Here is a 25,862-nt window from a genome sequence, read left to right as displayed (position 1 = left end):
AAAATATGCAATGCACGATGGTTTGTCCATAAGGTCTGGTTTCAGAAACACCACAAAGTCAACCAAAATCTTACACCTCTAAAGCAGGACTTTGTCAGACCACAGATTCCTAAACAAAAAATTATGCAAGGGGAGCAAATGCATCACTTCCCGGTGCCCTATATGGATTTTTTGCTGCGCTGTGTGCGCTACATTAATTTGCACAGTCTTGCAAGACATCTGTTGTTGAACTGCATGGGACATGGTCTCAGTAGGGGTCTCACTATTTTGCTAAAGTGTGTTTATATTAACAGTAGTCAGCCAAGATGGGAAATGAGATGGATCTTAATCTCCTCTGGGAGTAGAGATGCTCAATGGACATCCCATGTGAGGCACAGCGGATACAAAAGACACCAGGAGGAGAGAAAGAACTGGAGACATTTTTCTAAGTCTGTTCTTCAGAGAGAGCTTTTAGAGGGAATTTGGGAACTGCAGTTCACCTAAAGGCAGAAATTGAACCTGAACTATTGAAGTAAAGCCATTTTCCATTTCAGTTCCTGTACGGTATTTGAATTCCTCTGTTACATCTTGCAGTTGCTCTACTTTTCTTCTGTTGGAGAGTGTAGTTCCCTTAACTAGTGTTTTCTCCAGACAACTTCTGCCAGAAAAGCTAAAGAGGAAGCTGTGGTGATGCCTCATATCCCTTCCGTTGCATTTCTGGTCTGGAGCGAGCTGAGAGCAGATCTGAGACCATGGATGTTGTACATCTCCTGGATGAAGAAATTATTTTGTGGGATGTGGGATATTATGTGGGATGTGTTTATCCCACATACATCTCACTGCTCTTCTTCTACCAGCAATGGTCCTCTGGGCTCTGCCACCTATTTCTCCTATTTCTAGCTCTATTTCTATTATTTCTATTTCTATTCTTATTTCTTCCAATTTATATGTCAAGTTTTGCCCATAATTCAGAGTACTATCATTATCTCCAGCTGTAAAGCTACAGAGATAACTATAGCACATACCACCTTTGTCTCTTCAGAGCCAGGAGGGCTTGGGATGATGGCAATTTTACAGTGGATCTATTAAAACATGTGGCAGACTGGATGTAGGCTAATTATTTCATGTAAGGCCCACAGGTTAATTCTCATATCTCTTTGACACGTCTTACATATTCTCTCAAACTGCTGCTGGTTTTTGCTCAGGGTGCAATTCTTGTTGAAGATGAGACCTCTAGGTCAATTATGTCTCTCTGCCACTGTGTGGAGTTGTTAAACTGACCTGTGATACATTGTCTGCTGACAGCAGGATAATGTTGGCTGTAGTATTGAAGGTACAGATGAAGAATACATTTAGAGATCAAGGCCTTTAATGACTGCTTCTGAAATTCTTTATTTCCAGAACCGTGTGAAGACCAGATGAATGTGGCTTTCAGCTGAATCATGCCTTAGGGATTGTCCACAGTCAGCAGCTCTCAGACCTTCATGTACCTTATTTATGCCATGGTGAGTTTTTCCCTGTGTTTAAGTGCCTATACTAGTCCAAGGACATTCTTTGCTTGACAGGTATTAAATTTCTATCTCACTCTCCTAGAGGACACGAGTGTCTACAAGAGAAGTTCCAGTAATTTGCTCAGGTTAAAAAAGAAACAAACAAAAAATACCTATGCAGATACTGAAAATTTACATGGGTTTCCACTACCGCCGTTATTTTTCTTCTAGCTTATGTCTCCATAAAACAAATAGAGCATATATAGATATGCTTATTTCTGTTATTCATGAGCATGTCCGTGGCCTTAGTCTCTGCCCTAATTACACACTGTCTTGCTGTTTAGGCTTTAGCAGGGTAATATATTCATTATTGATTGTAGATGATAATGGCACATGTAATTGTGCAGATCGCCATAATATAAAAAAATCAGTTTCTAATTCTCTGTGTGGGCTTTGGTCCATGTCCATTCACTTCTCACTTCTGCATCTGAATGGACAGAAAAAAAAAAAAAAGCATGGCCAAGATCCTTCATTGAAGTGCTTCCCATTCCCATCTCTCTCATTTCAGCAAAGATACAGAGCTTTGAGAAAAACAATACTGTGTTCCTCATCATCTTCATTCACAGCACATTCATACAGCATCTCTGAGGTAAATGACTGCATTGTAAAGTGTTCATCTATGTTAGTTTTAAAAAAAATAAGCAAAGCAAAGAATGTGTCTGTGCAGTTTCTGCTGCTACTGAGCTGGGGAGATTGTCACGAGAGGGCTGAAGTCGGCAGCCCACCTGCTGCAAAATGATGGAGACATCCCATCAGCCAAAGCTCACACTTTGCTGCTTCTCCCGCTCTCTTCTGGAGGTTTCATTACTGTCATTTTGTACATGAATTTTTCATACAAAAATGGCACTTTATAAGATCCAGATTTAAAAAAAAAACATTTTCCCTAACTTTTATAGGCTCAAAATATTAGCAAGTTTTGAAATTACTAATAATGCAAAGAAAAAAGGACCAAGAAATAAAAAAAACCCACTTGTTGTCAAAAGAATTCCTATGACCTTAACTTTGCATAGCAGGAAAAAATGTTTCCGGTTTGACGTCACAAAGGATATTTATTTCTCTTTAAATGGAGAAACAGATGGAATGAATACCTTTTAAAATGCACTGAAGTATCTTAGTACTTTTAAGAGGCTACTTTTAAATGGGTTAATTTTGTTCTGTGTAAAGCTGCATAGAGAGTTGAATTTACAACTCAGAGGCAGGGTGGATATATATGTGACCCAAAACCATGCCTAAAAAATACAAAATACCCTTTACACAAATGAGGCCCCTATGAGCTGGATCCTCCTGCCTGGCAGGGTGAGGGCTGCAGTCCTGAGGGTGCTGCTTGGAAGCTGCTGCGCGACACAGAAGTAATCTTACTTGCAGAGACAGAAAACTCTGATTATTCTCCATTTGATCAAAAAAACCTTTTTATTTGTCAATAAAAAAACCAAGGCCCTTATGATGAATAGCATTTTCATTTCTCATTAGAAACAGACTTGCACATTTAGGGCCGCAGTCAGCAAGGTATCGAGAAGAACAGTAACTTTAAGTGCTTGCATATTGCTGTTGATTCGGGGGCTATTTCTCCACTGCACTAAGCTGACCTCCATGGCTAAATCTTCTCTGGCATAGCAACAGTGCTGTGTTAGGTAACGTGACAACTTCTACAAACCCAGCTACAAGATGATGGAGAGAGAATTCGGTGAGAGGGGACAGTTGGTGGAAGGAACTTGCAAGCAGGAGTGTGCTAATCACAGGGCTTGTTTGAGGGCATCTGGTCGTGGGGGTCTATATGTGGGACTAACTGATGTATCATGGGGTTATTGAATTTTTCTACTCTTTCTTTTTTCTTGTGAGGCCTCTGCTATGGACCAATGCCAGAGATCAGAAGCTGGGATAATGGGATGTGCTCGCTGGTAGCAGACCCTCTGACAGGAGCTCAGCACCCTGATCTCTTTTCAGCCTGGGACCCCTCAAAAGATGCTCAGTGGCTCCCGGGGTGGGGGAAGTGGCAGGGGCAGCCCCGGGGCCCACAGAGGTGCAGGTGGCCCTGGCGGGTTGTGAGGCATGAGCCACGTCCCTCCCATCCTCTCTTGCTGCAGGGACCCGAGTGCAGTCACAGGCAGGAAACAGGGCTGCTGCTGCTTCACAGGAGGCACCCTCTTTGCCCAGGTGTACTATTTCATCTTTGCTGGGCAGCACGATGGGACTTTTCAGGCTTTTAAGTGACAGGTGTGTTTTCATGCGAGAGGTGTGCAAGGAGCCAGTGCATCCTGTACTGTAATGTTTTACACCCTGAGAAGACTGCATCTTTCATGTGCTTTCAGCATCATCTAACAGGCTTTTGAAAGTCAGGTTGTCTAGGAAAATCTGTAACTCACTGACTCTTCTGGAGTGCAAATGTTTGCTTTGTGGTGCCCACTTTAGGAGCTCTGTTTAATAAGCTAACTGAATGTTCAGCAATGCATCTACATCATCCATACTGTGCATAAGTTATGCCACTTAAGGGTTGAAATATCTTTCTTTTGCCTGGTGCAACCTTTATTTCAGCACAGTCTGGAGGCTGAAGAGCTGATATTGGTGATGGTGAGAGGAGATACTAGTATTTACTTTTACAGGATCCATGGGAGGCTGGCTGACTGTGCTGGAAAAGTATATGCATTCATATTTGCAGCACAAAAGCCAGTCTTAATGGTTTGGTTTTTTTTTAATCATTTATACATCTGCTCTACAGATCTGTTAAGAAGAATCTGGTCTATGTGATGAAATAGACACAAGCTGATACAGGGGAGGTAGACATATATTGTTTGTGAATTGCTCATATAGTCATATTTGAAAACCCACTTCTGTTTAAAATGGTGAGCATTGATAATATCACTGCAAAAAGAGCAGGACAATTCAAAACCAGGCTGGCATCTGTAATTCAAAAGTGACTTTAGCAGAGGAAACCTAGCACGTAACATCTCGATGTGTTGCTTTTCAACTGGGAAAAACATTCTCTGAAAGAAATACCATTACACAGTTTCTTGTGGGAACAAATTCTTTCTCATTCATCATCTTCAATCCTCTGATTTTTACAATAGACTGCAGTGCTTGTTTGCACCATTTCTGTGTACGTGGACGATGTAACTAATATATCAAACCACCGTGCTCACTTAAAGCAGTGATGTGCTGTTGAAAAACTGTCTCTCTTTCTGTTCTAGAAAAGGCATAAAAAATTAATCGTTTAACCAGTGCAGAAATGGAGAATGTATTATGTTTTCCACCAAAAAAAAAAATCATAATTGCACCCATGATGCCTGCTTGTATATGACTGACATGCCACAGGATGCAAAAACTAATAGACTGCTGCTAGTTTATGGAGAGGCAGGCTGCGTTGCCGTTTGTGAGAGCACAATAGCTAGCGGGGAAATATAGCTGTTAGCAAAGCTAATACAATATCTGCTAATTACATAATCAGTCCTAGAAGAAAATGAGCACCAGAGGAGTGATTATATAGCTGGCTATCTTAAATATGCATACAAGAAATGTTTCGGAAAGGATTAAGAAAATTTATTTTAGAATACAATTAAAAATCTGCTCGAAGTAGAAAAGGGAGCGTCACAGTAGCAGGACAACCGCACAGCCCTCCTGAAAGGCCAAATTTTACATGCTGGCGGGAAGCACACTGAGATTATACTGCAGAGGTGTCAAGAGCTCTTCTGTGAGGTCTGCAAATTGGCTGCCCTGGCTCGGGGACAGCCCTGGGTGGGCTCTCACCTCTTGGCATGCCTGGTGGCCTCTCTGGGCACAGCGGCAGTGGGGCATGGGCAGCCCCCACCATGTGCCCACACCAGTGTCCCCAGCACTGTCCCCACTGCTGAAACAGAGCAAAATGTATTGGCGGGGGCAATTGGGGTCAACAAGCCACAAAGAGACACCCATTCCCGGTGACTGGGACAAGGGCAGAAGGAACCCATTGGAGATGAAACTTTGCCTCCTTGGATCCCTCCCTCACCTAATCCCATCCATCAGTACAACAGTTTCATGATACTTTGGTTTTGTTTCTGGTTCCATTTTAACCTTGGTTTGGTGACTTTCTATTGTATAATGATCATAATTAGGATCATTAATTAAGATAATTAACATTCTTTTTGTAATTCTCTGACAACCTCACAGGATTTGAAAGATGTTTTAAGAGTAAAATGATTATTGTAACACTCTGTCTTATCCTAGCTTGCTAAAACTGTAAGCAACTTGTCACCAGAAAACTTATTTGGAGATATTCCTTTATAGCCCTTGAGACCGAAGAAGTGACAATACAGGTAACAACAGAAGAAACAGACTCTCATTCCTTTAAAGCAGAACTGTAATATAAGATGGCATACACTGCAAAAATAGACCTATAACTTCAGTTATTCTATGCATGCAGTATGATGCACATCCACAGTTTCGAAGGGATAAGAGAGAGAAGCAGAAAATGTAAGATGACAGGATGCATAGATTTTGGTAGCATTATTTATCACTTCATCTAAGGAAAAAGCATCACTGATTTTTTTAAAGCTGTTTTCTTACTACAACATTCAAATAATTTCTGCATTTAGCTTCCGTATGAAAGGAAACAAGAAGTGGGTCACTGTACTCACCCATGTTGACTACTATTCACAAATGCATTAGAAATCTGCCTTTCCTAGTCAATATAGGACTGGATATATTACAGTCAGTAAACCAGATATAACCACGCATTTAAAGTCATTTCTAAAAGAAAACAAGCCAGGCTTACTGAATGGTCTTGTATTTTCAAAGCAGTTATGGAATCAAAATGTCAGTCATATTTTAATTTAAACTGCCTAATAATGGAATTTTAACTCCTAAATGAAGCTTCATTGTCTCAGTCTTTTCTTCTGTGTGTCGGCATTCTGTCTGTACAAGAGTTTGCATACGCAGCTAATTTTAATATTAACCTCACAGCACCCGTTTCAGTTGAACGGAAATTGTGTTGGAACATAAAAGCCCGGTGTGATCTCAGTTTTCTCTCCTCAGTTTAGAAATAGTGCCATTTGATCATTTTTGCTACGTTTTTCATGGTTTCCCCTATCTTGTGGTTGTCCTTTATGCAGCGGTGCTATTTGTGCAAAGGCAGATAATCCAATAATGTGAAAGTGGTTGGAAAAGAACTGCAAAACCACGGTCGTGCTCAATTTTAGGGCAAAACAACTGGCAACAGCATCTTTGTCTAAATTAACTTAACATCAAGCACCTCACTTAAGCTGAAGTTGTTACTATATAACATACCTGGTAATGCATTAATATATGCATGATGTAATCGTATATTTCTCCAGCAAGTCGGTTTTCTGGTCTCCAGGGAATAATAACAAACTGAATTCCTAGTAAGGGCACCAGGATTAAAGTGGCTCTGACAGCTTTCATATACATGTTGGACTCCGCACGGTGGGTATCTCTTAGCTTTGTCACCAAAACTCGGACAATGTTAAGCAAAAAGAAAAAATTGACCTGCAAAAGCAAAGCCATAAGTGAAAGCATTCAAATTAAACAGACATTCAAAATAAAAATACAGAGCACATAAATGGCAGTAAACCCTAACTTTCTAGCTTAATTGTAGCTCATAATGGGCAGCTCCTTGGGAGTCAGGCCTTGGAAAGTACCTTGAATGTCTTCAGAAAAGAGATGTAAAGCTGCTCTACATGCTCCCCTTAGGAAGCCTGCATGGATATTTCAGGCAGGCAGGGATCAGTTCTAGGAAGCACTGGCTGTTTTGACACTGATGTGGGCAAATTTAGGATTTCCAGGGAACAATTAATCTCATTTTAATGTCTAAACTTTAAATGGGATGGACAAATTGTCCCCTAGGAGTAACCATGTCTCTCTTCTGAGTCTAAAGGTCACACTGAAGATGTCTGCAGCCGGGTGAGACAAACCCCAGCGTGTCCCTGGGCGTATGGGACCTATGGGGGCACACAATTTCTGAGGAATGTGCTCCAACTTACATGGGCCAATACTTCAGGCTTCTGTATGAGCAGGGGGGCAAGGCTGCTCTTGCGAAAAACCTAGGCTACCCCTTGCCTCCACCAGACTGCATGGAGCCCCGTGGTACACTACCCACAGGTAAAAGTTAACACTTACTGGCTCAGGGCAGAAATGACAGACACTTCAGAAAGTTTTGCCCCTGACCCTTATGGTCAGTGATGCCAAGTACCTCAGTGTCTCATCTCCTCAGTAATTTCTGGAAATCTGATTCTAGCTGTGGGTGCTCAGCATACGGAAACCTGCTCTTGACCCTGGCTTCACAAAGAGCTCCTTGCGGGATGTGCTGAGAGCCTGCGGAGGAAAAGGCAGGGCAGACCCAGGCTGATAATGAGCCCAGTGGGCACCCTGTGGACATCCTGGGTATCACAGACCTTCTCTCTCTCCAGTATAACCAGATCGCTGTTTTCCATTCTGTTACAGTAATATCAGGCACCTATGCTTCAGAACTTCAATAGACTTTTTTTCAGATTATTTTTTTAAAATAAGTATGTAAGCTGCATAACTTACATAGATATTTTAATAGCCCAAATCCCATAGATATATGAGAAATTTCAGCTGAATCTTTCACAACAATAGATCATGAATCAGTAAGCTTTGGTAAAGCATTTCATCACTTCTTAAATACTGCGAGACCTTTCAACTGTTTTACATTTGTGCTCTACTGGAAAAAAAGGAATAATAAATGACTTCTGAGGTCCCATTCAGCGTTAAATCTAAACCTTATTCTCCACCCTACTCTGACTTCACTCACTCTGCGTAACCTTCACTTTTACAATTTCTGGAAGTAACTGTGAAAAGTGGAAAAAAGACTTTACAAAGGTAAAAAACCTCAGCTCTTCTGAGTCAGTCTGTCACTATGGGATTTTTGTAGCAAATCGTGCAGTACATTCTGTAGACATTGACATCTTCGCAAAAAAAATAATGGAAATGGCATAAGCACAAGCCAGAAATTATAATGCCTTCTTTTGAAAACAGTTAAAGATTGCTCTTTTTCCATAAAAAACAGTCCCTCCTTTTTTCTTTGTAGCTAAGATGTACAGACTTGGAGCATGGCGATAAAAAGAAAGGTTGAATGGCCTCTCCTAGAAGCTAGTTGGCATTACAACAGCAGAAGCAATCAAGATTGAACCAGTAAACCCACAATGGATGTGATTCTATGGGAACAGCAGACTGTATATATAGCGGGGAGGAATGGGCTTCTTCACATTGCTGACGTGCAAGACTGCTTCTCAAGAAAGGGTAGAAAGTTTTTCAGTTTTTTCAGCTATTAGACACAAAGTTGTTTCTTTATTGAAAGGTGTTCCCAGTATTCACTGCCCTACTGTTTGATCTCCAAGGTAATTACTGCAGGTATGTCTATGCAGATGTTTGCAAGCAAAAGGTAGCTCAAAAGCTGAAAGTGCATCTTGGGTGACACACTGAGGTGAGCTTGGGGCTTTGGGTCGAATAAAACCCTTTCTGCACCTTTCAGGAAGGTCAGGGTTACTGTGCCAAACAGCACCACTGGCATACAAGATGCTATATATACATATACATACCTTGCCAAGCTGCACTTTGAATCTTGTCTTTCTACCCAGACAGCCCAGCCCAGTCTGTTCCCTGGGCTAGTTTAGCTCCCTACCTTTGGACCATACCAGTTCAGTGACCAGTAAAACTCGTACTGAGCAACCAGCCTGCACTCAGCTCACGCCAGCTAAGGCATAGCTAAATGCCTCATTGATGTCACATAAATGCAGTACATTGGTCACAAATAAGTCACGCTGGGAGAGAGTGACCACCCTGATTTTCAAAAGCAGTTAGTGATTCTGTTTGCCTCAAAATCTGATGCTTTACTGGGAGGTCCCTTTACAGGACTTGTTTTTGAAAAGTATTGAGACACTGTAACACTGAGTAGAGAAAACCCTAGCTACTTCTGAGTTTTGAATAAAATACTTAAAGTACAGAAAGTTTTATTCTGTACAGGTTAGCAGCATTTCTAAAATAATTATTAAACTACTGATAGCAAATAATAGTCTTACCAATAAAGCTGCCATTACAGGTCCATGAACAATATAGAGCAAGTGCGTGTCAACACTCATCCAGCAGCTGGAGGGGAAATACACCATTAAAATTTATTATTAACTCAAAATGTGTTACACAGTTAAATAATGCTAAGTTCCTTCAAAAACAGACATGCTACTCACTTGTCATTGAAGTATCTGGCTCTTGCAACAGCATGAATAGATGCTGGCACTAAAGGGAACCCTGAAATCATTAAAGTTATAGATCAGTCTTGGTATTTCTTTAGCTTGAATTTCATGTGTCACACACACTAATAAGCCTCTTGTCCACAAAACATACATATGTGAAATCACGGCTTTCAGGAAAGAACTGCAATCCTGTTGCACGCAGGGCCCTAGCATTACCTCGATGGCGAGACGCAAAAGGGAATAATGCTCAAGGAAGGCCAAAAGGAGAAGCAAATCACTAGATTTCATAAACAGTTTTAGAAGAGACAGAGAATCCTTAGCCAAATTCTGGGCAAGTGTCACCTCAGAGCACAGGCCAGCCAATGCTGGAGTGAGAATAAAGTCAAAGAAGTATGTAAGTAGGACACTCTGGTGTCTCCAGGTATCTTTAAGCAACAGCTACTTACTCTACTATCAAAAAAAGGTCTTACTGCAGTTTACCTTGGGAGGACATGCAGCTGTGGGAGAACAAACTGGATTGCGTTCTCCTTTATATATTGTTAGAAAATGATTACTTGGCCTCTGGCTGCAGAATACCTTTTCTGGGTGATGATGCACGGTAAAACAACAAAAAGCTCAGAAAAGAAAGAAAGGAGCTTCCAACCTCAGGGTGAGCTTATGGGATTGACAGTTTGAGAAAATTCTTTTTATTTGGAAATGGAGTAAGTCTGGGCCAGTTTTGTTGACAGACAGACTGAAGTGCAATTTTTAAGGGACCTTTCTGTAATAGAAAAAATCTTCAACTGAAAGCTCTGGCCTGGAGTATCACGAGTAGAGCGCTCCATATGATGCCAAGGGACCTTGTTTCTTCTGCTAAATGCATTAGCCTAGAATATTTGGCTCAACAAACTCACAAGCAAATCTTAAGAACGCAACGGAAAGTTTTCATTAGTCAGTTACAGGGTAAGAAGCTCATGACAGTCTATGGCTCAGATTTCCAGCTGCAGGCTGGATGGGCTCTTCTAGGGCTAGGTGTTGCTCTTTTCTTGCAAAGGGCCAAAAGGCAGAGAGTTAATGAGAACTGGAGCACCAAGGTCTGTTGGGTCTTGGTGGCACAACATGTGTCATTCCAGGGGTCCCATCAACACGTGGTAAGCAGTGAGTAACCTAAAAAAGGTCTTACCCCAGCCATCCCAGGAAAAGGTATGACATATCCCTTTAGGTCATGCCAGGTCCTTTATGGCACAAACTGGCAATTATGCTTAATTGTATTTCCAGTTGAATTTGAAAGGCACTCTGTTGCAGCACTGTCCAAATAAATGATTCGCTTTTCACTTTAACGTGGATGAAGCTGCCTGAAGCAGCCAGATAGAGTGGACTGTAGCTGGATGCACACATTTGATACTGTTTTCTTGCCCTGCATAAGCATGATTTCCTGACCCAGTGAAACAATAACAAATGAGAAATGATATCCCCAGCAGCAGTTCCCAGAGAAGGGGTCACCTGAAGGCACCAGCCTTGAAATACATCTGTCCATGTCAGATTCCATTCAATCATCTCAAACCTTTTGTAGAAGTGTTTTATATTTGCTCAGATTTTTATTTTTCTTATAAAGCTATTTTACAAATGTCATTAGTGATTTTTCCAAATAAAATAATCTAGATCTTCTTGCAGAGGAATTAGTTATAACAATCAATAATGAGTAACTTCATCTTTTTACCCTGTACATTTACCTTGATCTTTTGAATTGTAATTCAGAGCACAACCTGCTCTGGTTGCTCTGCATTGCCCTTTGGAGAAATGTATCTCTCTCCATTGATTAACATAGCTGGATGTTTAAAGTTAGACTGTGTGACTACTGCTTCTGGAATCAGTGGAATTACACTGATTTATGCAAATTTAAGGGGTGGCCAGATAGTTCTAATTAGATCATTTTGCTATTAATGATTTCTACCTTAGTTAGGAGGTGCTAATGATTACTTTTTTTTGTGGAAGTATTCATCTAGTTTCATTAAAAATGCTGCAGACTTCATAGTCAAGAGTTGTGTCCATTTTTATTAACCTTTTCTGCCTCAAGATATCATCATCCTATTATCACAGCCACCACCCTATTTATCTCTTGGGCAGTGCTGCAGATACTGATGAGTATCTTATCAGATAACTTCACTGAATTACCCACCATGACTGCTAGTGCTGTTCTCAGCAATATTACAGCTAGCTCATAAGCTTTCACTGCAGGCTAGGTGTCCCAGTTGCAATAAACTGCATTGCCTAAATTGAATATCAGCTGAAAAAAATACGTTTATGACAATTTTCCTCTTGCATAATTGGATATGGAATGACACTATTTTGGGAAGCCTTATGCTGCAAGACATGAAAATGGAAAAAGCTTTATCTGAAAGGAAACATTTAAAATGACTCTTCACATAGGGCTGCCATTTCAAAAGCAGAGTCCTATCAGACTTTGTATATTCAAATATTCTGAACTATGAAAACTTTGTGATAGCCCAGTTGCTTGCTCCACAAGGGCTCAGCTATTTGGATTGACAAAGTCCAGAAGCCTTGACTCAATTTAGGGTTCTTCAGGAAGGTTGTCTTCATTTAAGAGCTGAGGATCCACATACTTTTAATTCCAAGAGCATGACAGGTCCCTCTCTTCTCAGAAAAGATGCCATTCTCATAAGAAAAAAAAGGATGCATGATGGCATTCTCATTAAAACAAACAAACAAAAAACGAAGATGAGTTCTTACGTACCTGGAAACTGTTATCTGGCACTACAATCCATATAAACTAGAAAATCATGCTAATTTGCTAGGTATCTAAAGTAGGTATCCAGAGAGCACTAAGTCTTACACCATAAGAAGAAAGTAAGTTACCAGGTTCTTAAATGAAACTCCAAATAGGGGAAGAACAACTTTCCAATTTGCTGTTACTGCCTTTTTAGGACCTGATATTGGATGCCTAACTACTAGTTGAAGCAGAGTTTTAAAGTTCTTCAGAACATTTAGAACTGGGCCGTTTTTCTCTGGTCTAATTCATTCCTAATTTTTCTATGTTTAAGCAGTAGGGCTATTTTTTATTTTGCTGCTGTAAATGAAATCATGTTGAACAAGTATAACATCTCCAAAGAGGATGGAAAATACAGAGTAAATTCTATCTGCTTCAGACTGGGATTGCAAGAGATGAATACAAGTGAACATCCCTAAGTACAGCAGGACGATGGATAAAGGTCCGTCATTTGCTGCTTAGCTGCACCAGTGGTTTCAAGATATGGGGACTGGCTTGCCAGAAACTGGAACGAGGCCAGAGATTCATGGTTCCCAAAGTGGGCAAAAGCTCTTGATAATGATTTCCAGTCAACACTGATGTGGACTGGATTTACAATAGTCATTTAAATGTGAAAGAGACCGCACTGCACTGTAATGCATTGGTTGTATTTATATGGCCTTTTATTGGACCAGACAGTCCAAAGGATAAAAACTTGCTGTTGCTACTAATTAAAAGGCAAGGGATCCCTTAGTAAAAACAGAAGGGATCTGCATATTTGGAGATGAAGGACCAGACCTAGTCATGGTTCCTTGGGCAATATACATGCAACTACATACAGTTTGCATCCATAGTGTAAGGGTTTGTAACCTCTCTCACAGAATATCATTGAGATTTGCTTATTGACACCTGTGTGTTTCTCTGAAATACTTCAGAGATCACTGTTGTTGGACAAAATCAGCCCTGACAGCAGAGCCATTATCTACTCCTGTGGAGGTAAAATTGAATCTTGTCCTTTAAAACAACAGCTGCCAAAATATATCTGATACTGGATTCACTTCCAGAGAAATTCTGGTTCCTCTTTCTGCATGCTGTGTTTTTTCACTTTGGGAGACATAGATACTGATTTTTCCTCTTCTTCATTCCAGAAAAAATATACTTTTATAGGTACTGTCACAGATTAGTATTTTTGCATATAAAGTGACAAAAATAGACAACTTTTGTTCAGAAAAGAGATGTGTTTGGAGAGAAATCTATTTCTCTTCCAAAGCTTTGCTTAACAAAACTTAAGCATTTCTTTCAGCAAATCCCAAAATGCAGTAAATAATGGATACAGATACTGACTCCTGCTGATTTTTGTTAGTCTCTAGGCCCATCCAAATAAAGGCACTTATATTTAGGACCCAAGAACTCAATCTTAAGCTATGATCTGGTGGTATAAATACAACAATTCAGTTGTCGTGATAAGTGCTAGAAGAATTCAAACATCTGAAAGAATTGACCATCTTGCTACAAATTATAACATACATACCCCAGCCCAAGAGGTAATACCAGTGCAAGCGCTGCTCTTCAGCAAACACTGCTACCACAATCAACGTGTGAAGATAAATGCCTTCACAGAGCATCCAGAAGTAGTTGCAGCCCAACATGTACTGATGAAAGAACTGCAGCACCTTGCAGCTTACCTGTTAGACAAATGAGATAATGTCACACACCTGACCAGCATTTTGCATTTAAGCAGGCAAAGACAAACGTTACTGCTAGGCTATAAGAGAGCAAAGTGGAACAACAATCCCCAGCTTTTGCTGGGTTTGTTCAGCACCTGTCAGTCACAGGGATTTTAAACTTTCATAAACGAGATGAAGGGAACAAACAGACCCTCACAAAACAGAAAAAATGTATGATAACAGCACTCCAAAAACTACCACATAACAAAAAATCCCCTTCAAAATCTGATGTTTTTTTTAGAACTGAAACAAGCAACTTGCTTTAGATGTACAAGAAAGGCTGTGAAGAAGACAGTAACTTTAAGCTCCAGTTTGGGTGATTTCTTTTACTTTTGATCAAACTTTTATAACGTTTGTTCAGCTCTCTCATCTGAGCCAGAGTCACTCACTGTTTAAACTGCACCCAGTTCTGAACTCACTCCTTCCAAAAAGGCAAGTGCTGTTGTCAGTGGAGACTTTTCTTGGTAGGGTACCAGGAATACTGGCTCCGCCTCTTTGCAAGAAGACAGCTTTGCTTTATTTAGTCCAAATAACAAAGTGACACATGGAGCTAAACGGAGCCAGTGAAGCTGGGAAGTGGCTCCTGCCTGTGGTTCCGATGAGGTTGCATAGACCTTGACAAGAGACTGTGGCTTTGAGATGCTGGGAAGTGGTGGGCAGACGGTGGAGGGAAGTGTGTCCTGTCCACTACCAGAGAGCCAGCTGCTGCAGGACAATGCTGTTCCTCTTCTGAGAGGATCTCATGTCCGCCCGCCTCCTTGGAGAGGGCAGTGAGGTCCTCCACATGGGCTTCCATGCCACCAGCACCCAGGAGAAGGAGTGGGAGGGTGTTGCTGTGCTGGCAGAGACCCACTGCTCCTGGGGGAGCACCACGTGCTCCTTGGAAATCTGAGGTCACAGCAGCGATGGCAAAGTGACAGTTCTCATCTGCAGCCACAGGAAAATACTCCTTCCCCTTAACTTCTGCAGAAGTTTTCCAAGCTGACAACATGGGCTGTGAGATGTCTTTAGGATTTACTTGTCTCTTTAAAGAGACATTTGGGCAGTTCAGCAGGTAGAGGACTGCACGTTCTGCGTCCGTCTGGGGGGACTCAGACTGCCCCTGTGGACCAGAAAAGCTTGTTAGCCATCCAGCGCACCACCTTCTGCTGCTGAGAAACATTCCCAAAGCAATTGCCTGAACACATGCATTTAGTTTTATTTCAATATTTACAGTGCAGCTTGGTGCTCATGAAGATACAGGATTATTGATAGGTTAGGATACAGGATTCCGACAGGATTAACTTGAAGGACTGGGTTTTATTTTTGGTGATTCATTTTTTCTGCTCACTGCACAGGGCAGAGCAGACAGTCACATCTTTTTTTCCACACTGCGTCTGAACAGTTCTTACAAAGTATGTCAAAAAAGGATTGTACCGTGGTTTGAAAAAAGTTTAAAAAAAAAAAAGGAAGAAGTTATTTTCTCCTTTTTTTGTTGGCAAATGTGTTCATTAAGGTTCTTAAATCATCCTGGGACTGTTTTTCACAGGTCTGGGTCAATATGTTTCTTGCCTTTTTCCCTCGCCTGTTCTCAATGCAGCCTCCCAGCTGGCAGCTGGCCTTTCTCTGTTCTCCCCTTATCGATCCCCACAAGGGCTGCCTTGACTGACAGGCACTTCTCAAAGGCTGCACACACATTCAGGTGGCACCCTGACATCAGCCAGCTACCCGGGACCCTAAAAAGTCAGCAAACTTTCTCAGCCATTACAGCAGTTTTCCAGACAGGTTTGATGAAATCCGCTGTGTCCCAGGCTTGGGCTGGGCCAGCCCCATGCTCCGCTGTGGGGATCTCCTTGGAGGAGCTGCAGGTCAGGGGGCTGACCCAACAGCTCGAGGCATCGTTTCCCTGATGGCTCTGGTGGGAGTGACTTGGGGTGCCTGCACATTGCATGCAGGCTGGTCTTGCTCCTGCCAGTGCCAAAGTCACCCCAGGTTTCCATCCAGCCACCTGGGCCCTGGGAATGGTCTCGCGCTGCAGCTCAGCAGCTGGAGGGGAGCAGAGCATGGCCAGTGAGTTCTGCAACAAAATCCATGGTACATTCTCAAACCTGTCACTTTAACTTAATGCTTTCACCATTTCATATCACCAAACTGAAACGGAGACGACTACAGAGTATCCTTGCTTCTCTTTGCCAGTTGTTTGCACTGCTAACCGACCCTCTGAGCAGAGACTGACGGAACATACCTTCAATTTGAACCAAGTGAGTCTTTGCTGGAATGTTTATCTGTAGCTCAAACAAATGCACACATAGAAAGCACACTGCCTGAGAACTACATACCTAAACTTCATTTACTTGATTTCCTCAACATTTCTTTCTTCCCTGTACCCTCCATGTGAACTAGCACTTGTGGCTTTAAAAAGAAAATCATATACCTATCTTTTAGAGTAATGGCCATGCAGACAGCTCATGACTCTTTTGAGGAATTTAATCACTTCCTATGCAGTAAGTTAAAGAAGTAAGAATACCATTGGAAAAGCATGAAGGATGGGTCTGATTACTACTTAGATCCATATCACATTAATTTGAGAATGAATCTGAAAAAGTTAGCATAAAGAGTTTAAGCACAACAATGCATTGAGATGAATTATGTTAAATTCATATTAAACTACAGCAAAAATCAGTCTTTGCTTTGGATGAGCTAGAAAATGCAGCACGTTTCATCTGTGGCTAAGTGACACAGTGGAAATATTTTCCTACAACAAAAAGAGTGTTTTTCTTATGTCAGAGCAGGTAAAAGAGAAGAACTTGTTACTGATGAGAACCAGATTCATGCATAGCACAAATAAAACATGAAAAATGTAACCAACATCTCGGTGTACATTAGTGTTAGCCGGGAGCATTGCAGAACTAGTAAGTTTTATGAAATGTTTATTCTTACAGAAACAAGTAAAATAAAACTGCAAGATGATACAGAGGCAAATCTTCCACCACTTCCATGCTTGATAACTGACTGATGGTTAACTTTGCGATAAAAAACATGTCTAGGGGTTTTGTCTTCTGCTGAAGTCAAATATGTTTTGTTGCAAGTTCTTTGAGGCAGAGGCTCTGTCCTTGTTGTGTCTTGTACAATATGCAGCACAGTCAAATCCAGGACTCAAAGGATTATCACAGCACCTTCACACTATAAAGGAGAGTAAAATGTCATGAGCTGTCAGTCTATGGGTGTGTGGGCGACTGAATCTAGTGGGTTTTAATTCATGAGCAGGGCAGGCTGGTCCTTTCTAGTGCAGGTCAGGAACTGTTGCTCAGGCTGGTGTGCCTGTCTCCTAAACAAAGCAATAAACTAATGCTCCTCTTGTCGAGAGCCTGGAGACAGGCAGCATTGCACTGCAGAGGTTGGTGGCTATGTAGCAAGGGAAACTGTGATACAATTACCAGGAAAGCCCCCAAAGCCAGGTAACCACCTAAGAAAGCAGCTCCTTTGTGGCTCCAGGAGCATGGCCAAGAATGAACCCTTTTTTGGCAGACTACAGCCTGGCAAGGAACTTGATCTGCGAGCAAGGAGGCTGCCTCCTGCTACTTGTTCTCGCTGCACCAATGAACACAGAAGCTGAGGAAAGTTCTTTACAGATCTGCAGGAGAGCACCCAAGAAAAAAATCTCTTTTATTTTTAATTTTCCTTCCTCATGAAAGCAACCTGCAATGGCCTTAAATTCTGGCTAACTGCTCAGGGGCAAAAAGGTTCAAGAGGAATACAGTTAGTCATATTCTCCTCTCTTGCAAACCTTGCTAAGAGTCATGCAACTCTTGTGAACACCTGTGATATGTAATGAAAGCACTTCAAAAGGATGCTGGAACCATTTCACAGAGAATAAATAGAATAATTTATTCTCCTTTTACAAGAAGGAGCTAGAACTGGTGTCTACAATGTTTTGCAGGATATAGTGGCGTATTATAAGTACTGTTAATGTTCCAGTCCTGTCAAAGGAGTCCCAAAGGTCCATCTGCCTACGCAGGACCCTGCAATTGCACAGTAATGTAATTGGCATGCCACTCTCCTCGGCTAATCCAGCAGCCCCTCATCACATGTACCTGTCATTTCTCTGTTAACATTCTCCTTGATTATCAGTTAATAGCTTACAGACAGAAAGCTGCAGCATTAATTACCATCACTACCCATTAGGGCAAACCAAACCAAAGCACTCAGACTACATAAAACCCAGAATACTATCTTCAACAATAATAACAAAATGTAATGTGAAATAAACTGCTAATTGTTTTTGAGCAGGTCTTCCTAGTAATTCAGTCAAAGGACTGACTCAGTTTTGTCATAGGAAAGTTGTACAGATTTCTGCGTGTCCTCGTTCCCATGATGCTTTCCTGGGTGAAGGGACTCAGGTTGGCAAGTTCAAAGGTCTGTGTTTTATACCCATGCTTGACAACTCCAGAGAGCCTGCCCTATGGAAAGCGAGGGTGGGACAGCCCCTCAGTGTGCATAATGAAACCTCTCTTTTCAAATGCTCGCTATCCATTGAAATGCCCCCGACTGACATTTCAAATAAATTGTTAAGAACAGGCCAACCAAAGTTATTGATTTTAAACCAAGCCAGCTATATGGGCCATAGCTACAGCTGTGCACTTCTTTGTTTAAAGGGAAATAACCATATTTGACCTTATTAGTCTGGTTCCTCTTCACCTCTGTGAACCTCCCCAGTGCATGGCAGCAAAGGACCCTCCTCGAGGAGAGTTTGTACTGCTTGCCACAGAGGCCAGACGTGATTTATTCAAATTCAGTTTGAAGGCAATACAATATATTCTCAGACATTCTTAACTTAGCATTTTAAAGGAGTAGCTTGAAGTTTGATTACTGATCTGCCTTACATGTTTGTTTGTTTGGGTTTTTTTCTGGCTATTAGAACACTGTTCTATGAAAATATTCTTCAATTCCAAGTATCCATATGTTACACAAATAAGCAATAAAAGGACTTTCCAAAGCAAGACAGTGCTAAGTATTGCAGCTGTAAATCACTGGCTATCAGAACGTCATACCATTATACAATATATCTACTATGAGTCATCCATTAGAGTGTGTTCCAGTCAGAAACCTGGCACACAGGGGCTCAGGCTAAGATTAATGTTTTAATATACTTTTAAACCATTTACAGAACAAAATGTACACAGTTGCTCAGAGGGCTCCTAGGTTTTGTGTTACAAGAAAGCAAAATATGAAATTAAACAACAGGGGATATTTTTAACAGCATCTGTGTCCATATCTATGCTATAGTGAAGCAGTCAGCCCAGAATTAGGCATTCTAGACAGGAATTAATACAGCTACATCCACACATCCTTGAGTCCCGTCTGCCGTAGCGATTGCTCTCTTGGGGCTGCAGCTTTGAACTCTGCAGGGCGCCGTGCCGGGCTGAGCTCCCGCACGGTTCCCGTGGTGCACCCAGCACTGCCAGCGCGCGGCGGCCACCGGCTCCTTGCCAGCAGGGTGCACCTTGGAAAGCATCACGCAGGGTATGAAGCAGAGCAAAATGCAGCCTCATCACCCCCAACCAGCTTGGTTTCTGAGCTGGGGTTGCCGGAGGGAGGCAACTTTTCAGGAAGGCATTGTAAGGATGAGATTGGCTGATGGAGGAGGGGAGAGAGGCTGTCAGAGAGGGGCCCTGAGGAGGAGAAAACAGGGGCAGTCAGGGTAGCCTAAAAGAATAGTACAGGAACTACTCAACTTGCCATTCATTTGGGCTGGAAACAGAGTCAGAGTGCTCACAAGGTCTGCTGCCATCTTCTCCCAGCTGTGGGAGATAATCCCCAATGAAATGGGGTAAGAGCTTCAGTTATTCCAGGTACCCCTCCTCCACCAATTCGATGTCCTTTCATTTATTACTCTTCTGTTTCAGGCTACTTCTGTTTGGTCTTAAATATCTTCAAGACGAGCAGGATGGTTGGGTCATGGCTGAAAATGGGCAATAACACAGGTCTGCAACAGCAGTCACTGAAGGGCAATGAAATAGCATGGATGGCATTCATCTCGCCTAACCTGGATGTCTGACTTCACGGTATAGATGTGTAGACTGAAGTAGTCCCTGGAGAGGAATGAGCACTCTGCATTTAATTCACCTGACCTGTTTTAGCCAGGTGTGAGTGAGGAGAATGGTCTCCTGGACTGACACAGCTGCCTGCACTGGTAGCACTGCCATTTAATCAGACAGATCCCAGTGAGGAAAATAGCTGTGGCAGCACAGTATCAGGGAAAATTTTGCGTTTTGGAAATGTTATGGTACTGTCCTTCTGAGAGTAATTCCTTTTGGAAATGTCCATCTTCTGAGGGATTTTGAAAAATCTACTTTCTGACCAATTCACACTCAAATTTCCCACATTTTAGGTAGATCCTTTTAAAGACACATGCTAAGGAAAACTTGGAGAGGAACCTCAAGTTTAATTTGAATTAACTTGAATTAGTAGTTGCTTCTACAACAGCAAAGTTTCTAAACATAATTGCTTTATATTCCCAGAGAAATATCAAAACTTAAGCTGCTTAAGTGCGCTCCTCTTGTGGGAGGCCTTGTGTGGAAAGTGCAGGAACAGTTCATTAGGGGATGCCATGTCTGTACAGCGTAGCACAGAATCCACCAAAAAGGCAACTGTTAGCATTTGCACTTGTTGATCTGACATTTAAGATGAAGTCGCTACTTGACATTTTTCCATGCTTGCGTTTTTAGGGGCTAATGACATATCATCTATTCACCTTTCAGTCTCTCAGATGCACAGGAGACTGCAATTGATAGAAATTTATGGTCACCCAGGTCCCACCCTACATTTTTAGGTCATCTTCACTTTCTCGTTACAAACCTCTCCCATGTCTTGAGGAAAACCAAAGGGAAAAATAATAAAAAGCCTCAGTAAAGCATGGAGAATTGAATTAGTGTCAGAACTCAGTCAAGCACAACTCCACACCAGCCTTTCAGGGACTGCTACAGTTCAGTTCTGAGGGTAAAATAAGTATACCTTTCCTGAGCAGCAGTTTTGAAGGTATGTCATGAATTTTAGCAAATCTGGAGCAGATTCACTCATTTTGCACATACAGGCAGTGTGTGCTTTAGTATGACAAGCTCATATAAAAACCCCAGTGGCTGCAAATGGCCACTGTGTCCAGACAGGAGAATTGCAGTCGATGACAGCAAGACCCGGGATGCTGAGAGTTTGCTGATTTTGAAAACAGCTGTCCTGGGAGTGCTCACTTTTTGCTGCCACAACAGCAGAGCTTCAAGGTCCAGAGGCGCTGCAGGTACATAATGATTAGCCAGAATGACAGGTCAAATCAGACTTTTCACAGAGACATTTAAATCTGCAGTTTGGCTTCTGTGCCAGATATTTGGCCTCCATCCTTACTGTGGCTGAGAGTGCAGGTCTTCTTCACCTGAGCAGAAAAGATGCAGCCTGAAAACCTGGGAACAAGCCCCAGGACCTGATGCCTTCTGCTTCGGGACAACAATGCATTTTGCAGTACAAAGTCCTTTCTGGAGTCACAGTTCTGGAAGAAATGGCACTCCGCCTCCCATACAAGAGGCTGCGTGAAGGGATCACACTGCTGAAATACCATCCACAGGATTTGATAGAACCTGGGTTATTTTGACATGAAATACCTTGGGACTGGGCTACATGGAAGCTATGATCCCTCCCTTCATGATGCTGCAACAGTTTTGAGAAACCTGAGCCTACTAATTGATACTGCTTTGAAAGAAGAGCAAGCAACGGAAATGTAGACAGAATAATTCCTGAGGAAAGTAAGATGAGGAAATCTGTCCCAAAATAAATACTTATTATTAGACTCTTAAACCTCTGTTTTCCCCTCCTGATGGCAGCTGTTAATTTGATGGTGCCTTTCCATTGAGAAAGCAACCGTAATAATGTTGTTGAGAAAGTTCAGATCTTTCTCAGAGACGGTGACTGACTGACTTCTTCGCAGCCCAGATTCAGTTGTTCCACATAAACCACAAATACTGTTCACAGAAGTGTCATTTATGAATGCTGTGAATGTCCTTTAATCATCCATACTTCATATTCTGGGCATGGCACACCGCATCAGATCAGTGAATCTGACACCACCAGGATTACATGGTGCTTTGTTTCCTCCATTACTCTGAGAGTTTTGAGAATATAAACAAGAATATAAAGACCTTGGGAAAAATGATGGGAATTACTGCTGTGTTTCATGCCATTTAGACCCTGACAGATCTGTCTTAAAATGAATGCAGATATTATTCCAGCCTGAAAATTTGTGAGGATTCTTTGAATATTGGCTGGTTCTGAATTCACAACGTCCCTTCGTCTGCATTAATCTCGAACCTCGTGGGAGGGGGAAGACTTGATCTTTCCTAGGATGGAAGAAGAGATTCTGATTTACATCTGAATTACTGCAGTGTTATGCCAGTGCAACCCAGTGATTTCAATGAGGGTAAAACTGGTGCAGCACAGTCCTGGCACTGCCCTTGAGCTTACTGCTGGCAGAAACTTCATTTGCAAATGATTCACCAGCATAAAACAAATCCATCCTCTTGAAGGTGAACACATTCTCCTGAACCAAAGTCACAGTCATTCTCTGCCTCCAGGGAAGGTCACACTGCCCTTTGCTCACAGGCACAAGACACTGTCAGTGATCCTGCGCTGGCTGTGCCTAGGTGCCGGACCTGGAGAGCAGGAGATCCCATCCCTGTGCATCCTGCACAGTATTGCTCCATTTTCCTTGTCCCTGAGGCTTAGCAATGCTGGACAGGACTGGTGAGGGGGAGTCTAGACAGCAAATGCTGTTAGGAAGCAAAGAATTATACCCTGAGAAGTGCAATTTGCTGATATGAGAGAAATGCAATGGCAGCAGGAGGGACTGTCCTCTCCATGTGTCAGTCCTGTTTTGTGGATGAGGGCAGAGGCAGACAGAGCAGGAATTTCCTTTCTCTGTCACCTCCTGAAGTGACCCCCGCTGTAGACACATGCACATCAGGCACTGTGCTTGCCTGCACCTCTCAGGCTCAGCCATTGCACCTATGAACCTCAGAAATGTGATATGGTGCTTTGTAGCCCAATTCAGAAATGCTCCTTAGCCGGGACAGCTTCTCCCTAAACCTCAGCATTAGAGCCAAGCCTTCCTGTTCTCCCTCTCTTTCTATTGATTTTCCAATTACCAGCAGCACCCTTTTTGTGTAAAAAAAGAACAGTTAAATGGATCTTAGAAAGATGTTAGTGCCTACACTGGTTCCTGTTTCAAAAGACAATTTGTGGTTCTCCTGTCCTGGTATAGCATTTGCTATGTCAGGAAAGAACTTGTGCCACTCAAATACCTGCTGTCTGTTTTACTGGTGAAAGCTAATGACAAGACAGGTATCTGTCACAGGGGAAATAGGAGGGATGGGAGATGTGAACTTGTCTTCATGAACCTGCTCAGGGAAAGGAAAACAAATGGGATTTGAGTAATTTTTGGTAGATGACAAAAATTATTCTGGGGCACCTACAAGGCTAAAGCACAGCCTCAGTCCTTTGCTTGTAAATGACAAATTAAGGGGTTTGGTTCACTCTCCCACAACAGGCACTTTTGCTCCCTGTTTTACTTTGGAGCTGAATAAAAAATGCCAGACTTTCGCACTGAATATGGTGTGGTAAGACACAAAACTGGTGGAAAGCCTTTGACTTCAATGGCATGGGTGTAACTGGAGACTGACTTTGGCCCTCTTTGACTTACACAAAAGCAAGTAATATATTTTATTTTCTCCAGGCCAACCTTGCTGAGCCAGTTTGTCCTAGTGAAGTCAATACATAAATATAATCTGCGAATGCACAAAATTTGCACAATTTGTAAATTCACAAATACACACTGGGCCCAAGCCTTATTCCTATATCTGAGGCAGCAGAAGGGCAATGTTTTAAAAAGACGTTAAAAAGTCATTAGATGAAGGGCTCCTAGGCAAGATGATGACAGCTTTCACAAAACCACTGACTGTATCATAGTGCAGAAGATACATGAGAAGACCCAGGAAACATAGCCACTAGGCATTGGCCAGTAATTCTCTGCTAGAAGTCTGGTCTTTGGTTACTTATGATACTCTAGAATATCTTTGAGTAATCTCTTTGGGGCTAAACTGGCTGTGGAAGTCCCTGTAAGTAAACTAGTGGAAACAGGATGGAGGAACAGATGTACTAAGATGAAAGACTTTGGAGATGCTTTGAGAGTGACAAGAAAGCTCTGGAAATAGTGATGTTAATAAAGAATCAAATTAATTTAACAAGAACGGAGCCTCCTAAAGCTCTACCCCGAGCATAATACATGAAACAACTCAAGAGGATCAAAGCGCCCTTCTCCTTTGTGGAACTCCACCTTCGCTGCTTCCAGGGGAGGCTGCACTGCGGGAACTGCTGGGACTACTGAGGCAAACACAAGTCACACGGGGCAGCATTTTTGCCATTTGCCTTCACTGGTATCAGCTATGGGCCCCTCATTTGAGAACAATACGTTTAACCCCCTCCAGGCTCTGCCAGGCTACATCAGAAGGAAGTGAAAGCAACAAGAGACGTGGAAGGTAACGCTTACATGGTAAAAAGACCTAAAATTAACACTGTCCCTGAAATGCTGTGCATCTCCTTTGTTTTCTTGGCTCTCATTCCCTGTCAATTCCTTTGAGAACAGGTGAAGTCAACAGCATCGTAACCCCATAAATCACAGTAACTACCCTTTATACACTCTTCATCTTCCCACACTGCTCAACTTTTTATTTCCACTGTTTTACAGTGATAGGGAGGAAAACCTAATACACTTGGACAGTCATGGTTTTCGCTTTAGTCAATGGTGAGATTATTTATAGTGTTCTAGTGTCCATGAGGATACTAATTTTTTTAATATTACTACTACTATGGCCTTGCTTTAAAGACTGTAATGCTAGTGGACACCAGCTTCTGCGCTTTCTTTCTCACTAATAATGCTCTTTCTCACTAATAACTTTCTCTTGGTCTCACTAATAATGCTCAGTGGGAAGCAGCTTAGAGGTTTCTCCTGAAGGCTTGCTTCCTACTAGGAGATGGGCTTCAGGCAGTACAGATAAACCTAGTGTGCTTTGTCATCCCACCTCACGCCCACAGTGATAGCAACTTTTCAATGATAGTGAAATACTTGTGCTGCTGGTCCTGTCAGAGGCAGAGAGTGCATGCTGTACCATCAGCTAGAGTGGTAAACTAGCTCAGGATCTTTAAAGTATATCTACATCTACACAAGGAGGCAAGAACAGGCTTCAGTGTATCATACCCCATGTCCAAGGCACTTTTCACCTCGGCAAGAGCTGAATTAAAGATACTGCTAGTAGAAAGGACTGTGCCAGGCTCAGCACAGCCCACACCCAATCTCTCCTTGCTAAGAAAATGAGATCACGGTGCTTGTCATAAAACATGCATTGCTTTGGGTTCTCCCTTACCAGCTCTGCTGCTGTACCCATGCAAGAGGGGGCACAGAGTATTTATACATTAAGGCTTAAATAAGCTGTGTGGCAGGGAACTGGGACTTGACAGTGAGACTGGAGCATGCCTGAATGGATGCTTGGTCCTTACTCTGAGATATAGCATGGTCAAGCATGAGAGCCCACACAGGGCTCCCAGGAGCTCCCAGTAGAGCACTGGCCCTTGCTGTGGACTCTAT

At 42.2% G+C, this 25,862-nt stretch overlaps 1 protein-coding gene across 3 annotated transcripts in view; it reads right to left on the bottom strand.

Annotated features, from left to right (window-relative positions):
• Positions 1-25,862, bottom strand: part of CALCR (calcitonin receptor) — a 176,203-nt gene that overhangs the window by 18,254 nt on the left and 132,087 nt on the right. For all 3 annotated transcript variants that reach the window (XM_087774796.1, XM_087774789.1, XM_087774806.1), the window contains exons 8-11: positions 14,005-14,158; positions 9,722-9,782; positions 9,557-9,623; positions 6,786-7,004 (exon numbers count right to left, since the gene is read on the bottom strand). In XM_087774796.1, coding sequence (XP_087630922.1) covers positions 6,786-7,004; positions 9,557-9,623; positions 9,722-9,782; positions 14,005-14,158 — 501 coding nt within the window. The remainder of the gene's footprint in view (positions 1-6,785; positions 7,005-9,556; positions 9,624-9,721; positions 9,783-14,004; positions 14,159-25,862) is intronic.

The sequence above is a fragment of the Nipponia nippon genome, unplaced genomic scaffold (genome assembly GCF_047370975.1).
Source record: "Nipponia nippon isolate SJK-2023a ecotype South Korea unplaced genomic scaffold, ASM4737097v1 scaffold_1, whole genome shotgun sequence".
NCBI lineage: Eukaryota > Metazoa > Chordata > Aves > Pelecaniformes > Threskiornithidae > Nipponia > Nipponia nippon.
This window is presented reverse-complemented; position numbering and strand designations above follow the sequence as displayed.